The sequence below is a fragment of the Pristis pectinata genome, chromosome 17 (genome assembly GCF_009764475.1).
Source record: "Pristis pectinata isolate sPriPec2 chromosome 17, sPriPec2.1.pri, whole genome shotgun sequence".
NCBI classification, from domain to species: Eukaryota; Metazoa; Chordata; class Chondrichthyes; order Rhinopristiformes; family Pristidae; genus Pristis; species Pristis pectinata.
The window spans coordinates 9,726,035-9,745,876 of NC_067421.1; the positions used below are offsets into that span (position 1 = coordinate 9,726,035).

The window sequence follows — 19,842 nt, forward strand, 5'->3', positions numbered from 1 at the left end:
GTACCTCAATTTACCATGTGAGATTGTAATTGCCCTGGACTCATCCTACCAACGAGGAATGTCTTATGATTTCTTGCCATTCTATCCCTGTTGCTAACCCGGGGTACGTGTTCACTGATAAGCGACCAAATCTATTTTGAAAGTGTGGAGACATGAAACACAATGAGTCCAAAGTAAATCACACCTCCTTTATTCAAGAGCTTCTCATACGCTGCCTCTCTGAAACTATAGACAAGCATTGTTGCAGCACAGAGAACAGTTAGTCACAGGGTACAATCCATAAATTAAAACAGTCAAATCAACAAATATTTTTTGATAACCGATATTAAATATACTATCAGCAAATAAAAAACCACAAACTGCTGGAGGAACTAATGGGTCGGGCAGCATCTGTGGAGGAAAGGAATTATCAATGTTTCAGTTAGAGACCATACATCAAGACTGATGCAGTGTCTCGATCCGAAACATTGAAATTCCTTCCCCCCATAAATGCTGCTCGACCCGCTGAGTTCCTCCAGCTGTTTGTTTTTTTGCTCCGGATTGTAGCATCTGCAGTCTCTTGTGTCTTCTTAATATGATAGGGTCTTTTAAGTGACTTTTGGATAGGTACATGGAGCTTAGAAAAATCGAGGGCTATGGGTAAGCCTAGTTGGGACATGTTCGGCACAGCTTTGTGGGCCGAAGGGCCTGAATTGTTCTGCAGGTTTTCTATGTTCTATGTTCTATGCTACTGATACATGTGCCATATCTACTCTCACACACTACTTTTACATTATACATTTGAAATAGTTGGCCATGACACTAATCTGTGCCAGACTATATCAACGAATTTAATATAAACGTGGATATGTTCAGAGAACGCGGTTGCTGAATTGTGATGGTATAGCATTCACTGCAAAAGCTCTGAACCTATCCTTTGCATATAGTGTTCAGTAGTTGTTAAGTGGTGTTACAGTGATTGCTTTTCAACATTCTGACTTCTCTTATCTGATATTATGGAAGATCCTTATTATCTGCACACCCTGCACTTCCTCCCAAACTACAGGTTAAATTCGGGAAATGAGTTCTCCGCAGTACTGTGAAATGCATCCTAGTAATATCAGGCAAATATGTAAAGGAGCTCCCGTCCTTGATTTCAGTTTGTAATGCAAAAGGACAGTGGAAAAATTCTATTTATTTTACCTCTCTGTTTTATTTACCATCCTTCAGTAATGGCTTTTTACTTCTTATGAAAAACGACACCGGTGTTTGAAGTACAACCTGAAATGCCCAATTCCGATGACAAGGACAATCCTCGTTTTGCGGCTGCGTTCATCTCACTACGTGCAATATGCTTCTGCAAGTATTTTCGTGGCATTACGCCCCGCAAATACCAACCTCTTGATGCGAACGTGCCATTGATGTTCCCACGACCAGTGCCCGGTGATTTTTGAAAGTGGATGTGAGGCGGTTCCTGTCACCTCTTTCCCACGCGTTGAAGATTTGCAGAGGTCAAGCCCAACACCTGCATCTTAGACTTTTCGAATCCCGACATCAATATTTACACAATTCTTCTTTATTTGCAAGAGACCGATTGTATACAAATCCTTATTTAAATATACAGAAGAGTAAATAACATTGTTGTCTTGTTTACCCCGGCTGGAGATGAACCTTGTTGTTTTCACAAATTGAATTTGTCCAAAATTTCGCAACAAATACTTAAATATTTCTACCCATTATGCTATGATATTGTACCTTAATAATTATTAGTGGTATACCATCCATTGTAAACAATATCCCAGTAAGGATGTGTTTCATTTAAAACAACGTTTCACCCTGCCTTTCCGCTTTCGTCCTTATTACAAATCTGCTTTAGTTTGTAAAGCGCCCAGAGGTTCAGACCGTCTGTGTTTTCAGCATCTACAAATGTTCTGAAATCGTATCATGGAACAGCGAATCTTAAGACACCCTGGCAATGAAACATTGATAACATTTTTGTTGTAAGTCCTTTTTCTTTTTAAAAGTACATTTGCGATTAAACCAAATCCTAATCGTACAAATGTGTATTGTACACAACTGTGACATCAGACAACGATCAATACAAAAACACTGGATTTGGATGGCGATAAAAGGGACTAACATGCTTTTATTTAGATACTTTTATGACAGCGTTTGGCAAACATCTGGAGATATGCTGTGTTTAGATCATTGAGCCTTGAGACTGTATACAACATGAAAGCAACAATATAAATACGACAAGGAATCGCTATCATTATTTCTCTCCTTATATAAACGTTCAATTGTTAAAATAAAGCCATTTTCTTGATATACTTTAATAAATAAACGAATACTTTCCACTGAGAATCACAAACGAATGCCGTCCAATACCTTTGAACTTCTATTGAATTGAATGCAACAGTTTCCCACACTGCAGCATGTTAGAAAATATTGCTTAAAGTTAGTCACCGAGGCAACACCGATAACAGTAGAATGTTAAATTGTGCAAAAACGTACTATCTGTAGATACTATCTACTATCTACAGTAGATACGTTTCTTGCTTATTTGATATGGCACATGAATTATTAGGTCTGGGCGGACTGTCTAAAACACGTTATATTAAACACAGGAATGCTCGGTATTTGCTAAATATTTTTTAAAAATATTGAACTAGAAGCCAGAGATGGAGTGTACTCAATGATTCACCCCCTCCCTTTCCAGGCGTCAGTCAATTGTTACTGAAAGTTTCCCACGTGTCGTCTTGAAGGTACAAAGTGTGACGGGTCAATGATCCAATGCAACACACAATACATAAGCTTTACTTAGAAACAGCTGTCCCTTCTTGTCCTTCTGCCACTTACCAAGCTTGCTTGACTCACTTTCCTCGCAAGAATGTAAACTGCTAAACATCTGGAAGACGAGTCGTTGTAACGACACATCTGTTACTATGGCAGAAATACGTGACCCCAGAAAGAAATTCCCGCGTTGTGATCATAATTTAGAGTATGCATTGAAGTCGCCTTATCGTGAAACAAGGACGCGGGAAAACACGTCTGAAGCTGAATGCAAAGAAAGATACAAATGCATCAAACAAACAGCGGAATCAACATTAAAATATGATGACTTGGCTATCCTTACTATATGCTAATGATCAATAGATCTTCACATTTGCATCTTTATTTACATCCCACACACTTATTGTCAATCACAGGAAATCAAACATTTTCACACGTGTTTGCTAATAACGTTAACGCGGATTTTACGATTGATGTGAAATTGTTTATTTAAGGTAACTGTCAAGGTGCCATTTTGCAGCGTAATATCACTCCGTGTCGGGAAACATAAAATCAACTTTCTCAGAGTCTCATAACTTGAGGCGTGACTAATTGCCCCTGGGTTTGCTCTGTTACACGGACTGTCCAGATGGTCCGCGAAGATTCCCACGCAAAGCAATGTCAAAGCCCATCATTAGTTTGGCATTTACAACGCAGCGATTGGGCTATTGTCCTTCTGAAAGCGCTCGTTGGCCAGAGAGTGTGGGAAACCTCATGAAACAAGGACTCCCGCTTTTTTTCATGTAAATTCAGCGGTATAAATAGAGGAAGGAGCTAGCTGCAACTTTCTATATAGCACCAAGCGTAAGCCTTGTTAGTCTCCCTCAGATGTCAAGCATGACTCCTGCCAAAACCGCTGCTGTTATTACCGGGGAATACTCGGAAGAAAAGTTCATTGCTAAACAGAAAAGCAAAGTAAGTGTAAAGGCAAACTGAAGAACATGGCTCAGCAATCTACTCCTTCCTTACAAACTCAGTTAATTGTCATCTAAAACAAATCTTAATTCGTTTTATTTTTAGATAATGAAAATAACAATAGAGAAAAGGCGCCGAGATCGGATAAACAGCAGCATCAACCAGCTGAAGACTTTGCTGGGAAGGGAATTCCAAACCGAAGAACCGAACATGAAACTGGAGAAAGCGGACATCCTGAAAATGACAGTGAATTACCTAAAGTATCACAATCAGCAGCTCAGGGGTAAGCCGACAGACGGGCTGTGCTTCACGTTGGCTAGCTTCCAGGTCGTTCTGCTCAGTCTAACCTGTACTTTAATTTCTTTTGCAGCAGCAAGCTGCCCGACCGGTAACGCAGAGCGTGACTATAACGAAGGATACTCCCGGTGTTTACAGGAGGCGCTGCGTTTTTTCTCTACACAAGAAGGCAGAAGCGACATTCAGAAGAAGCTGGTGACGCGCTTCCAAAGAACACAACAACAGTGTCCGGCCAAGGCTCTACCTTACGGCGTATACCTTCCCTACACGGCTTCTTGTCAAACTGGCACTGAGCAGTCAGCTCAGCTCAACCCTGCGGCTCTCTGGAGACCCTGGTAGAGCTTGAACCAGAAACAGCATGCCTGTAAGACTCTTCCTTGTTTACTGGGCGATAGTGAACCCGCTGTAGGAGAATCGTTCTCCAGTACCAGGCATAACGATTTCGTGATAAGATTGGAAGTGTTGTGAGCTTTTCTTCATATTGAAGAAGGTGTATTTTCCTGATCTAGGGAGCGTGTCGTTTTGTAAATACTGCTCGGTCTATATGGTATTGGCGAATCATCCAGATACTTTATTGCAATCATCTTCGACAAATTAATTATAATAAAAAGTAGCTTGTGTAGGAGGAATGCTTCTCCACTTTATTTCTGCAGATCCTGGGCCGGGATCATATTGTTCTTCATGGTGAAGAGATGCTGCAAATTTTGGGGTAAATTGTGTGAGGAGTGGCGGGCGGGACTCTGCGCAGATAGTTGTTGTTAGATTACGTATGAATGAAAAGATCAGGATATCTTACTCCTTGATTTCTCTCATCTGACACACATTGCACCCAACCCCCTCCCGACTCTTAGACCCTCTTTTTGTCTCCAGTCAACAACTGTTGGGTAGATAGTCGATGAGGTGGTGGGTTGGGTAGGGATATTCTCTCTCAGTTGCGCTCTTTCCAACTCCTGGTGAAGTGGTGGTTTAGGAAATCACACTCTCTTCCATGTCTTCGATTCACCCAGTCGCGGGTGATTCTCTACCCCGACGCTTTCTTCAGTACCAAGTCTCATCTTTGTTAGAAAGAGACCAGGATCATTTCATTCAGTTGATATGACAATCTACCGACAATTCTGGCTTGATCATCTTAAACAAAATGTCTATCTCTTGACTGCCAATGCCCCATATTAAATTATCTATCTCAACGGAAACTGTACCTATCTGTTTTTTCTCCCTATAGCTATCTCTGGTGTTTCCTAATTGTCTCTCTCTGGTCTCGACTCTTCAATATTTGCAACGCACACGTCAGTTGCGCTACACTGATAAGAGTGGCTTTCACATGTACTAATGACGCCCGTTGTAACTCAGCACTGCTAATATTTGCTGTTGGTGTGTTACCTGACTATCTGTCACTGCTGGGGCATAACTTCCAACAGATCAGTGGTGGGACTGTTACCAGTACTCGGATGTCTCTGGTAATTCACTGGGGACAGCCCGGGCTGATAAACCTGTTCGGCATCTCAGATTTTACCGCTAACTTATTCAATACAAGATCGCTTCTTTACATCCTTGCAATCTGCGTTCCTTTTCATTCTCGCCCTTCCTACATCCGTCTGGCATTTGTTGGGCGACTCTGTAAATGGTTCTAATGTTTGTTTTCCTTTATGTAAAGAGAGATAAATATTATTTTTGAAATTTTGTCTACAGATATTGTTGGTACTCCGTTAACTTGTACACTGTCAAAATAAATACCCCGATTGAATGTAAACGAACCCTGACTTTGCAGATTTTTTGTACGATATAATTACGTAGACCGTGTCTTTAAAAACTTAACTCTTCTAATCTATAAAATGGAAAAGGAATAAAGTGAAACCAGGTAAGCTTTAGCAGCTCAACAACTTACAAGCTGCAAGCTGGAGAGATCCACTCAAGGTCCTCCAGCAAGGAGTGTGCATAAATAGTTAATGTAAAGTTCTATCGCCGAATTTCGTTGTTTCAATTAACTGTGAGTTAAAATGTAAAATAAACGTACCTTATTTATTTATTACATTTCTAAAGACCACACAGTAACCTTGGAACTGATTCTAATCAATAAACACATTTAATGACTGAGAGTCTTGCAGCAGAGATGAACCATCTCACCGTTACTGCGTCCTTTGAAACTCTGTGATGGTGAAAAGGTCTCCACGATGCCCCAGCCGTCCGTGTAACTGGAATAACAGGGACTTGGTTACGAATAATAAGGCTTTCTGTACAACTGGTGTTATTCAAAAGAGGGTGGTTGCACAACAAAGGCACTCTGGATAAATCAAGCGAATAAGATAAAAAGAGCAATTATAGAAAAAATTAGATTTCCCAAAATAATTGCTTCCCTGATTTTACTCGGGATGCAATCTCCTGTGTAATGCCAGACCTAATTTACAGGAGTTTGTTTAAAGACATGGTGGCTTGCCTTAAATATTTGGCGCGTTTCAACAGTCAATGCAGTTCAAATTTATTAATTAAGAGATGAAATTCGGATGATTTTTAAACGCATAAATACAGCTCCCCATTAGACTGGAGACCGCACGTCAGACAGATAGTAAACAGCTCCTTGATTGGATCAAGACTGCATTGAACATTGCAGTTGCACGCCATGCCACAGATTCAGACTGAATTTGTCTGGAGTTCACAATAGATAGAAAAAGAAACTTTGCACTTGCAGGCTGATCTACAATTGCTCAGTGCTGAACTTCATCAACAAAACGGCGCAATGACAAAGCGTCATGGAATAGAGGCAGCACAAAACTGGGCGCATGTTGATCTCTGAACGTATCAAATCGTCCGTGTTTGAAACCTCCCAGGTGCGGAAATTCAGTTTTGAATTCCTGGCATCTTCATCTTTATCTTAGACGGTTCCTCAGGATCGAGGATGACTTGCTTCCACACCGGTTTTGTGGGAATTGAGGAGCGTAATGCGGCCAACGTGGGAACAGATGGGGCAGGAGGTGCCTGAGAGAAGGACACAATAAAATAAGAGCATGAGTAGGTCAAACGGCCCCTGAAGCCCATCCTGGATTTCAATATGATTATACCTTCCCCAGGCCGCATCACCTTGCCGTGTCAGTTCTCCATAGCCCTGAATTCTCCGATATTTTGAAAGTTTACCTACTTCCTCCCTAAATATGGTGGATGATGTAGCCTCCTCAACCCCCATTGCAGATATTTCCAGAGATTCACTACCCTCTATGAGAAGAAGTTCCTATGAACTTCAGTTGTAAATGATAGCCCCTTTTCGTGTAACTAGCTCCTCTTGTTTGAGGCTCTCCCACGAGTGGAGGTATCTCAACACCTGTCCTGTCACCCTTCCCGTCCCACTTTGGATTCTGTATGTTTCAATAAGATCACCCCTCATTCTTCTAAACTACAATGAATACAAGAGCACCTAATTTGCTACTCATGTTAGGACACCATCTGATCCCAGGGATTATCCCAGTGAATAGTTTTCGGAATGCCTTCAATGTCAGTATGTCCTTTCCTAATTTAGGAGTCCAACAATTTAGTATTGTGGAGTGGAGTACTATGTACGGTTTTGGTCACCCTGTTATAGGAAAGATGTTATTAAACTAGAAAGAGTACAGCAAAAAGTTACCAGGATGTTGCCTGGACTTGGGGACTGAGTTACAAGGAGAGGTTGCGTAGATTAGGACTTTATTTGATGGAATGCAGGATATTGAGGGGTGACGATAGAGGTATATAAGATCATGAGGGGCATAGACAGGGTGAAGGCACATAGTCCTTTTCCCAGGGAGGGGGCGCTAAAAACAAGAGGGCATAGGTTTTGAGATCAGAGGTGAGAGATTTAAAAGGGACATCAGGGGCAGCTTCTTCACGCAAAGGGTGGTGCGTATTTGGAGTGAGCTGCCGGTGGTTGGGGCGGGCATATTAGCAACATTTAAAAGTCATTTAGGTAAGGATATGGACAGGAGAGGTTTAGAGGGCTATGGGCCAAATGCGGGCAGATGGGACTAGCTGGCTGGACAACACAGTCAGCATGGACAAGTTGGGCCGAATGGCCTGTTTCCCTGCTCTATGACTCTAAAGCTGTGGGCAGAACTCCAGGTAACCAACACCCTGTAAAATTGTGGCAAATCTTCCCTATTTCTAAATCCCAACCCCCATTGTAATAAAGGCCAATATACTAGTTGCCATCCTAACTACCTGCTGCCTCAGCCTGCTAACCTTTTGTGATTCATGTACAACAACACCTAAATCCTTCTGTACTTCACTCCGTTGTAATTATATCCGATTGCAGAGTCCCAATATCCTCGGTGAAACATGTCCTCCCACCTATTTTAGTCTCTTTGGCAAACTTGGATACCTTGCGGTCTGTTCCCTCCTCCAGGTCATGTATATAATAGCAAATAACTGAGGGCCAGAAACTGATTCTTGGGGCATTCCACTAACTACATGCTTCTAGTCTGAAAAATACCAACCCTCTGTCATCTGTGTGATAACCAGTCTTCAATACACGCTAACACACTTCCGCCAATATTCTGAGCTCTTATTTTGTGCACCAGCTTTTTATGTGCCTTTGCATTCAATGCTTTTTGAGAATCCAAATAGACTGCATCTGCAGATTCCCCACGATCAACTCTGCTTGTTACAGCTCTGGCGGCTGGGTAGTGTAGCGCTTAGCGTAACGCTATTACAGCGGCAGCGACCCGGGTTCAATTCCGCCGGTGTCTTTAAGCAGCTTGTACGTTCTCCTCCTGTCTGTGGGTTTCCTCCATGTGCTCCGGTTTCCTCCCACATTCCAAAGACCTAAGGGTTAGGAGCTGTAGGGACGCTACGTTGGCGCTGAAAGCGTGGCGACACTTGCGGGATGCCCCCAGCATATTCTCAGAAACGCAAAAAGGTGTATTCGGTGTACATGTGACTAATAAATAGATTAAAAAATCTCTATCCGCATCCTTGCAGAACTCTAGCAAATTGGTCAAACATAATTTCTCTTTCTACGTTGCCTTAGTTTATTCCATTAAGATTTTCTAAATTATGTGGGATAGATTTTTCTAGATTATGGATTCCAGTATCTTGCCAAGACAGACATTAAGCTCGTAGGCGTATACTTTACTACTTTTTTTGCCTCCCAAATTTATTTGTATTTTTCAATCTGTCAGTCCCCTTCTGGAACTCAGTGAGTTTCAAAAAGCTGCAACCAATGATTCCGTGATCTCTGCAGCCACTTAATTTAAAACCCCCAGGTGCAGGCCATTGGAAACTTGCCCATCTTTATTTCCATTAGTCTTTCCAATACCTTGCCTCCAATGATAGGGATTGTCACAGGTTCTTTCCATGCTGTTTGGAACTAGCCTATCTCTTATCTTTGGGATACTTGCAGTGTCCTTCACCATGAACACTAATACAGTGTATTAGTATTGGTTTAACTTTTCGACCATTTCCTTGTTTCCCATTATTAATTCCCACTCCTTACATTTACCCTACCTTCTTCCTTTCTATACATCTGTAGAAGCACTCATTGTTTGTTTTGGTGTTATTTGCTAGTTTTCTTTCATGAACAATTTCCTCCTTCCTTATTAGTCTTTTGTTGCTGGTTCCTGAAAAATTCCTAGTTGTCTGGTCTAACTCCAGCCCTTGCCACTTTGTAACCTCAAGTTTACGATTTAATATTTTCCTTGACCTCCTTTGTTAACCAGCAATGTTTCATATTTTTCATGCAATCTCTGTTTCTAATTGGGTAAATTTCTGATGAGTGTTTTGAACTAACTGTTTAAATATCTGCTACTGCTCTTCTGCTAACCTATTCCTCGGTATGTTTGTCCACTCCACTACAAGCAAGCAACCCTACTTTCATACATTTTAAATTACTCTTAATCGATGACTCCGGTTTTGGACCCCAGGTGTTCACCCTCAGGTTGTGTCTGGGATTTTGGCATGTGTATAACTACTTCCTAAGGGATCTTTAGCCACAAATATCTCCCAATAATCCTACAAGGAGTCTGACAAGGCCAAGGGTGGGTCTGCGAGGGGAGTAAATCACCAGTTTAACTCCAGTTCCACTCTAATTGCCATATCTCAAAATAGTCCGCAGGTACAAAATTATTCTACTGTGCAAATGGATTCTGAAAGATCTCAAATCCCGGAGATGTTGAATTGAATATAACGGGGAAGTAAATAAGATGAAGGAATTTGCACTAGGAAATCTCCAGGGTTGATGCAACATCTTCTGGAGTTCTGAAGGGAACTAGAAAGAAAATCTGCATTGGATCATAACCCATGGTAACTGATTCTAAATCCCACTTGCCAGTTTGATGCTCACTGTTGTCCCAAAATCCATTGAGTTCAGCCTTGAATATACCCAACATCTAAGCATCCCCGGCCATCCGAGCAGAGAATTCCAAAGATCTGTGAATTATAAAAAAAACATTTTCTGATCTCAATTCTCATCCTGACAATTCATCCCAAGTCCTGGACGCTCCAACCCAAGGAAACAGGCAGCCAGCATCCACACTGCTAATTCTACTCAGAGTCCTGTGCTTCTTGGGATGATCACTTCTTATTCTTCTCAGTTCCATTTAGTACATATCGGTCAATCTCCTTCAAACTCTCTTCTGAGAAGAGCCTTCTTACCCCTGGGACCAGTCAAGTGAATCTATACGGCACCAATCCAAGGCAAGTACATTCTTCCCGGGATCTTAACAACTATAAATTCCAGCAAGGCTGCTTTACTTTCGTACTCCAAACTCCACCAACAGCCAACATATTGTTTGCCCTCCTAACTGTTTATTAGATTTTTAATTTCTGTATCTCTGAGGCCAGAAAACCGTGATCCCTACAAACACCGAATGTTTACTAGTTTCAGAGTGTTTCTCTGTAACTGTAACAATTTATTCTGCATTCGGTTATTGTTTTTACCTTGAACTACCTCAATGCGCTGTTGGAAAGGAATGATCTGTATGGACGGTGTGCAAGACAGGTTTTTCACCGTACCTCGGTACGTGACAATAACAAACCAACTTGCTAATTTAATATGTTTTTTTTACTACCAATCTTACATTTGCACAACTATACGTCATCTTGCCCACTCACATTATGTGTTGTCATCTCTTTGCACGCCATTTGCATCCTCCAGGCAAGAAGCTTTGTATTACCAACAAAATGGATGAATTCGATGTTTCCTTTTCAACCAGATGATTGATCTAAATGGTGAAGACTCGGTACTGATCCATATGTCACCCCATTGTTGAAGATAACTGCTTATCTACCTTCTGTATTCTGCACTCCACTAACCCTGCATGCATACCAACATGTAACCCCCAAAAATGCAAGCGCTTATCAACTTTTGATGTGATAACTTATTAAATACTTTTTGAGAATACAGATATCCGACCTCCACTGATTCCATCTTGCCCAGTTTGCTAAATATATTTTTAAAAACTGTTATATTTGTCAATCATAATGAGCCTTTAATAAAACCAGGTTGACTCTGCCTATTATGATTTCGGAAGTGGCGTGTTACCATAATCTTTAATTATGGATTCCAGCAGTTTCTGTCAGCTAATTTTCTATAGTTATTTTGTTTCTCCCTCCTTTCTTGAACGATGAAGCTACATTTGCTTCCTTCCAATTCTCTGGGACTTTTAAAGAAAATTAAGGACTTTAAGGAAAGGGACAATGAAAGACACTTCTCCTAATGACAGCTTTGTCTTGACAGCAACGTCATTTTGTTCAGCACCCACCACACCACGGGAACCCTCACCTTTCGGTGATATCAGGGAGGCAAGTGTTCTTAATCCAATCCGTGGCCTGAAGCTCATCCTGGAACATTTGTAGTGCCGAGGCTGCTAAACGTCTGATTTAATTTCAGACTGTTGCCAGAGAGAGGTGAGGAAGTGGCCAAGGATTGGCGTGTGTGATGGGGACCAAAGACAAAAGCTTTGTATTTCCAAATGAAAGAAATATCGACTCATTCCGTAGTCTGTGTCAGTCAAGGAGTCTGACAAGTTAGAGACTGTGGAGGTGATGATGAAGTAACAGTGGGAAGATTCAAGGATTGAAAAGTTTTTTTTGAGGAGCCATTTAAAACTTTGTGTTTGGTGACATTATTTGGGACTTTGAGAAGTAGTGCAGGTAAGTGCATCTGAACACTGCACAGCCTTCTCCCCCGAGACACACTATTATACTGCCAGTGGGCTGTTGGCAATTTCACACTAAAATTTACTGATTTATCTATAGCGATAGTTCACGGCTTTTCAGGCAATTTCTCTATGAAGAATTAGATCCAGTTGAATGTGGCGGTGGCTGGTGTGTGTGTGTGTGTGTGTGTGTGTGTGTTTGTGTGTGTGTGTGTGTATGTGTCTGTGTGTGTGTCTGTATGTGTCTGTGTGTGTGTCTGTGTGTATGTGTGTGTCTGTGTATGTCTCTGTGTGTATGTCTGTGTATGTGTGTGTATGTGTCTGTGTGTGTGTGTATGTGTCTGTGTATGTGTGTCTGTGTGTCTGTGTATGTGTGTGTGTCTGTGTATGTGTGTGTCTGTGTGCGTATGTGTGTCTGTGTGTGTGTGTCTGTGTGTATGTATGTGTGTCTCTGTGCGTATGTCTATGTATGTGTGCGTCTGTGTGTGTGTGTGTGTGCGCGCGCCCGGGGGTGGCAGTGGAGCGCGCTGTAGAGTTATTGGATAATGGTGGTTTAAAGTTCTGTTAAAGCGCTTCGACTGCCACAGTCGATATTTGCTTAAGGAATAAGGAATGTGGAAAATAGATTGTTTCTGAGCTTTCAATACTATCGAACTTTTTATGACAAAACTGTGCTAACCACCTTCACCACGAAGGAGGAACTAGTCAATCCATTATCCCGGTAAACTTTGGAATTGTTGTCCCAAGCACATTTTTCCGTTGATATACTTCATGTTTCTGTACTTTTCCCGAAAGTCACAAGAAATTAGCCATTATTTTGTGAACCATGATTTATTAAACCTACAAAGGTCTACAAGATTGACACCATGAAGTCAAATCAATTTGCATCCCTGTCTCACAGGAATCTATCTGGAAAGAAACGTCCTAAACTTTGTTTGCCATTATTCCAACTATTCTACACATTCATTGAGAATATACAGATAATATTTTGAGAAACTCAAACATTATAGAACATATTACGACATTGCATATCCGGGGATTAGACATCCCATACACAAACTGCCTATACTCTTCAATATGAAGAAACTTAACTGCAATCATTAGGAGATTTCTGTTAACCCTCCCAACATATTCGGGGATTGGACGTCCCATGCACAAACTCCCCGTACTCTTCAATATGAAGAAACTTACTGCAATCATTGGGAGATTCATGTTAACCCTCCCAATACCACAACAACGCGGTTTTAGCTCTGTTAGAACTATAAACTTTCAGACCCATTCGGAAAAAAATGGTGACAAGAACTGAAACATCAATAATCAATTTGCAAAACTGATTATGAGGAAATTACTTTGAAAAAAAATTGTTCTGCTGGGTGTCTCTCTCGGTATGCTACAATATACATTGATAAGCATAGACACAATGGACCGAATCATTCCTTCTGCGTGGTAAAATTCTTTGCTATTATTCATGATAATATAGATGGTTGTTGAATACCCCTTTCTACCAAAAATACAAACTGCATTTATCAAAACAAATCTTCCATCGCTGACACACTTTAACTGACAGGAATGGTAATGAAGATTTTCTCCTACATTTTTGTCTGGCGTTATCTCAACTACTGCATATATTCACTATGAATATACAGATATTATGAAATATCTACAAATATTATAGAACATGGACCCATATGATTTCACCATACAGGCAAGGATGGGAAATATCCCTTTACAAACTATCCAGACCCTTCACTGAAGGTTTTACTGCCACTCCTTCCATTCTGGACTACAGTATCACACCAGAGTACGTCTCCGGTTACATGTATTTTATTTTATGTCGGTAGCTTCTCTCGAGTCTTTAAACTGTTCAATGGTTTCAATTTGCCAGGTGCCCGGTGATGCGGTAGGGCCGGACTGTTGCCGCGTGACTGAAAACTCAGAGGCTGCTCCCGAAACAGTGACCACTTAGACATCTGCCTGCACTTCACGCGTTTGCATTGAAGTCCGCTCTTGGTATTCAGCGCAGACGGAACGTGCCCTCGGCTGTGTTCTTGATGCAGAATCACGGGGATTATCCGCTGAAATACAACATGAGCAATAGTCGTAAGTACTCTGAAGGGAACCCGAAACTGATTTAAATGCATGTTTAACGACTACAGTTTGTAAGGGACTCGAGGAATTCATGGGGCACTTCTGCCGATTCAAATGTTACCTGGAAGACAAGATGGGAAGAGTAGAACTGTTTCTGAGATTGCCTCCAGTCTAGAGTGCAGGCGGCTGTTGCGGGCCCAATTCATTCTCCGCAAGTTTCCCTCGACTGTTTCTGACACCAGCTGAAAAAGAATAAAAAAAACACGTCAGTAATCCAGAAATGTATTACACAAATGTTACTTCACAATTCGTGCTGAAATATACGGCAAGTGCTATACAATACAGAAAGTGCTAATTCCGTATATTTTACACTTAAGTTAACCTACCCTCTGCATTTCTGCAGGAAAGATTCTATTTCCGAATCATCGCTTCCAGCGCCAGTGACTCGCGGCTACACTCTGGACCCTCTCCAACGAAGCCTCCTGCAAAGAGCTGGCAGCTCCTTTCTGTTGCCGTTTGTCCAACGTTTCCTCTATTTATAGCTCCGAATGAAAGCGGAGAAGCGTGAGTCCGCGTTTCTCGACGTTTCCCACACCTCAGCAGCCAATCGCTGTTGTGAGGAGGACAATGGCTAATGTATTCTCTTTGAATGAAGTATTATCCACACTGTTTGACGGGTTTGTGCAGTCAATTCATGGGACCATCTGGAGAACTGGGATGAGCCAATAATCCCTGGTCGCAGTTTATGAGAAACTAAGACAAATTCTCCCACGTGCCACCCACCACAGGAATAAAAATAAGAACATCTGTCTCATCGTTAGCCTTCTGTTAAAGTGTGTCTAATAAACTTTATTAAAATCTTAAATAAATCCCATTAAAACTGTTGACGGATCCAGATAAATACGTGGTTGCACTTGGTTAAAGTGATATGCACGTAAGAAAGTTTTTAGAAAGTAGAAACATTTTGGAAGTAAATAGTTTAAAGATCTCTCTTGATAGTTATATGATTTAATACAATGCTTTCAGCGGTGTGCTGTGAAAGTTCAGTGAAGACCCCTCATTCCAACCCTGGCTTTGCCACTTTCGGTGTTCTGCTGGGTTTCCTGGGAACAGCTGTAATCTTTTAACGAGCAGTAATCTGGTGGGTAGGGACGCTAGCTGATATTTTCAGTTTGTTCTTTCCACTTTTCATTCGAGATGATGACATCGAAGAAGAACACTGGATTGTCATCCATATGGAATTATGGTAGACTTGCTGTATGGGTGACAAGTTAACAACTCTGGTGATCAAGCCTATTAGATGCATTTTAACAATCTAAATTTTAAGCAATTTGTTCTATCTATGGGTGATATCTATTTCACATTACCAGCCACCAATTGTTAATGTATGCTCTTTCTCCAATCAATTTCACAAACTAAAAAGTAGTTTCTATACATTATCTAGGGCTCAGGATGCCATTCTGCACCTTGAGGTTTCTAAAGCACATACAGCAGGAATGCTTCAATGACGTCATTCACCACCATGCGCTACGGAGGTCGTTTCCAAATTCACGAGTTTCAGAAGATATGACAATCAACGCACATCGGATGAAAAGAAATCAGATTTTATTTGAAAATAGTAAATGTTAAAGCCGTGAAGCACGCCGGGTAAAGAACAGTATTAAAACAAATCTTTTTAGATCAAAGCAGAAGTTTTTGTCAATAACTGTAACTGATTCTGCGAAGTAACCTTTACTGTAAATGATTATCAGACATTTGCTGAACTCAGTGCTACTCCTCTGGGCCAAGAATTTGATTAGCTTCACTTCAAAAGCTTCTCGACATATATATCTCAGTGATTCCTTTTTAATTTTGAAAAACCACGACCGATTCTTAACTGGCAGCCACAAACGGATTTGTCGGCATTTACCCCCGTAAGAGGTAAACGATTACGTGTGCACCTAAGTCAAGTCTCCATGCCCCTACTTCCGTGCACCGCTCCTCGCACTTCGTTCAGACTCCGAGCACACATTCCTTCAGTGGTTTGCAGCACTGAGGTATATGCTCTCATGAATGTCTGTGCTGGACAGAAGGCTTTGCAGATGTTCCCAGCTGCAAAGTTCGAATGTGGACTGAGGGCTTTAATCCTGAGGCAGGCTGATGCTGGGCCTCTATTTGCAATTTTGAACAAAGGTTTTATACTTTTTCGTTAGGGGCTGGCGACCCTTCATGCCCATCTTGAAATTAATTAGGCGCAACTACTGTCGTCCCGTTGCAGGGAACATATTTACAAGGCAGGCAGCTTCCAGCTCAAACTCCTGCTCTCACTTAAAACGCCCGTTTCCTCCATTCCGGAGCTTCTTATACTTCTGATACCACTCCCATCCATAAATACACTGGAGGGCAACCAATCTAGAGTATAATACACAGGTGCTGTATTCTGCAAAATGATTCTGCTGGGAAATCTCAATCACATCACACGTATTCGTCGCAGCGGCTCAGGACGGTCTAACTGCAGCTACCTGGCATCATAGCCCCATGACACTACACAGAATATATGGCTTGTGGTCAAGATTAGAGGGCATTGGACAGCAAATGTCATTGTGCCACAACAAGCTTCCTCCCTCGTCAGGGGGCTAGGTGTTGTGGGTGTCATGACAACATAAATAGAAGGAATAGACCACTCGGCCCATTGCCTCTTAAATGCACGGCTGATGTTTTACCTCAACATTGAAAGAGTGCAGAGAAAATTTACACGGATGTTGCCGGGTCTTGAGGACCTGAGTTACAGGAATAGGTTGAATAGGTTAGGACTTTATTCCCTGGAGCGCAGGAGAATAAGGGGAGATCTTATAGAGGTGTACAAAATTATGAGGGGTATGGATAGGGTGAACGCATGCAGGCTTTTTCTCCTCAGGTTGGGTGAGTCGAGAATTAGAGGTCATAGTTTTGGGTGAAAGGTGAAATATTTAAGGGGAATCTGAAGGGAAACTACTTCTCTCAGAGGGTGGTGCGAGTGTGGAACGAGCTGCCAGCGGAATTGGTGGATGTGGGTTCAATTGTAACATTTAGGAGAAGTTTGGATAGGTACAAGGATGGGAGAGGTATGGAGGGCTGTGGTCCGGGTGCAGGTAGATGGGACTAGGCAGAAATCAGGCTGGCATGGACGATGGGTCGAAGGGCCTGTAGTCATCTATGACTCTATTTCCTGCACGGAATCATATCCTTTGATTTCCTTAAAGTCTAAAAATGCACCAGTCTCCTTCGGGAATATGCTCAGTGACTGAGCCCGAGTAGCCCTCTTGGATCGAGCATTCCAAAGATTCAATACCCTCTGGGTGAAAAAAAAATCTTCTCATCTCAGTCCTGAATGACTATGTTGTTATTCTATACTGGTTCTCGACACTCCAGCCAGGGGGAAAACATCAACATATTTATATTTATTTTGTACCGAAGTGGCTAACCTCTTGTTTTCCCACATTGTATTCCACCTGCCGTACTCTTATCTATTCACTTAACCTGTTTACATCTTCCTGAAGCCTCGATGCATTCCCTTCATAATTTACACTGCCAGCCAGTTCCTGTATCATCAAGTTTTAATTATACTTGGTCCCCTCGTCGAATTCATTGATAAATATTGACAATAGCCAGGGCACCAGCATCGACCCTTACACCACCTCATTAGGTACAGGCTCCCAAACTAAAAACACACCCTTTATTCCTGCTTAATGTTTTCATTTCCACGATGTTGCAGTAATGAAGAATTTGATTGCTGTGAATTGAATTGTGAAAGAATCGTATCCATCGCATGATGCTAGGTTTAGCCACTCTGGATCTTGCGGAAGTCCCTCACTGTGAAGGATTGAGGCGGCTCTAACCTGTACGTTCTCTCTGAGTACGTCTGAACGTTGTTCGAAGGTCAGTTGTAGCTGCAGACAGCACACTACAGACGTCAGATACCGAGTATAGAACTTTTTTTTTCATTTTGGATGATTCCTTACCACCTGTACCCCCTTTATAACCCCCCCCCCTCAGATGGGCCTTTCTAGTCATTACAGAAAATTATTTAAAAAAAGGAAACAAGATCTGAGAGTTCACTTTTCCACAAATAACTGGAATATATTTTTATTAAGCATTTTAATGAGCAGAAAAGATTCAATAGAAAGATTGGGAAAGATTTAACACATTTTGTTTTAGACTTATGCTTATATTAATCCACAATGGAAGGCAATAATCTTCATAGTACTGAAGATTACATGCTTACCAAAGAGTGATTTATGTTAACGCGTTTTATACCACCATCATCTTGTGGAAGATGTGCAGGATTCACTGGAAAGATTTAACTCATTTTCAATTCAAGTGCACTTCCCATTCCTTCGGGCGGGGGGGGGGGGAGGTGGGGTGAATATGGCGATTTTTGCTCCGTAATCTGAGTCATCCTGACATTTGTCTGTAATCGCTATTGATACAGAGGGGCATGTATATTTGTTCAGGATATATGTATCCCTCAAGCGCATTATCTAGATATATTTATTTTTGTGAGCATTGTGCATACGCTGACTGTCCTATTTCCTGTGTTACTGTAAACCTCAAATCTACATCTCAAGAAGTATTTTCTATGCTGGCTACGAAAAGCTGGAATGCCCTAAAAGGAAGTAGAAGGATCTACATAAAGGCAAATGATTATTTATTTCACATCCATTCTGGAAGTGCAGTAATAAATTAACACGTTACTGCAACTGGAGTTCTGCTTCATTGACTTCAGCAGGACACAGATGTACAGAACTTGCCCTACATCCTGTTGCACTTGTAACAGCAGAACACGTGGTGAGAAGCTTTGTTGTGGGCGTAACCGAACAGTAAGACAGATATCACTAAAGAGAATAAAAAGGGGGTTACGTCGGTCAGTATCAGATCAGTATCCAACAGACTATTTTTAAAACTAAGCCAGAAACATTGGGTCCAAAACCGTGAGTCCGTGAGTGCTGCTCCACGATTTGGAGCGGGGGGGGGGGGGGGGGGGGGGGGGGGAGGGGGGGGGAGGGTGGGTCACTTTTCATCCTAGAACTGCTTCTCACAGATAAATGGATTTTCCCCTTTGTGATTCAGTGAGTAGTGAAACCCATTTATCTGAGGGCAGAAACAACCTCAGGGTTCAGAAGGTGCTTAACTATGAAAGGACGTCTCTTTCCTGCTTTAATATCACAAATCAGTTACGAACTTTACATTATATTTTATCCCAGCAAGTCTGATTTTAGCTTTCATTCGATTCCGCTCCAAATTTTCAGTGTCATTAGGGTAATTCTCAAGGAATGTTATCAGTAGGTTCACCAGGAAACTTCACTTTGGCATAAATTATTCGCTGCTGAATCTATTCGTAAAATAACCGATTGGAATGAGACAGATGTTTGTCCTTCCACATGCGCCGGTAATTGGAGGTGGGACGGGGGAGAGTTCCTTCGTTTCCCATAACTTTACAAGAGCCCGGCTGGTCGTGGATTACTGGCTCACGCCTGCTCTCCAGATGGTCCCTTGAGGCTCTGTAAGTCAAACAGTGCGATAATTCCTCATTCAGAACACATTGGCTATTGTGCCTCTGACAGCGGCAATTGGTTGCTGTGTGTGGGAAACGCTG

General features: G+C 41.8%; 1 protein-coding gene across 2 annotated transcripts; it reads left to right on the top strand.

The window, feature by feature from the left end:
* Window positions 1-3,621: 3,621 nt before the first annotated feature.
* LOC127579222 (transcription factor HES-5-like) lies at window positions 3,622-5,773 on the top strand. Of its 2 annotated transcripts, none has more exons than XM_052031829.1 (3): window positions 3,622-3,726; window positions 3,832-4,009; window positions 4,097-5,773. In XM_052031829.1, exons 1-3 carry the CDS (start codon window positions 3,640-3,642, stop codon window positions 4,360-4,362), a joined length of 531 nt encoding a protein of 176 aa, XP_051887789.1. In that variant the 5' UTR covers window positions 3,622-3,639; the 3' UTR covers window positions 4,363-5,773. The 2 variants fall into 2 exon arrangements, with proteins under 2 accessions (XP_051887789.1, XP_051887790.1); XM_052031830.1 differs by having other exon boundaries at window positions 4,100-5,773.
* Window positions 5,774-19,842: the final 14,069 nt, after the last annotated feature.

What these genes read in the sequence shown, in the direction of transcription:
- LOC127579222 (XM_052031829.1), top strand. Translation starts at nt 3,640, where the DNA reads ATGTCAAGCATGACTCCTGCCAAAACCGCTGCTGTTATTACCGGGGAA. An exon ending in TTGCTAAACAGAAAAGCAAA is followed by an intron (nt 3,727 to 3,831) that starts GTAAGTGTAAAG and finishes TTTTATTTTTAG; the next exon opens with ATAATGAAAATAACAATAGA. An exon ending in TCACAATCAGCAGCTCAGGG is followed by an intron (nt 4,010 to 4,096) that starts GTAAGCCGACAG and finishes TTTCTTTTGCAG; the next exon opens with CAGCAAGCTGCCCGACCGGT.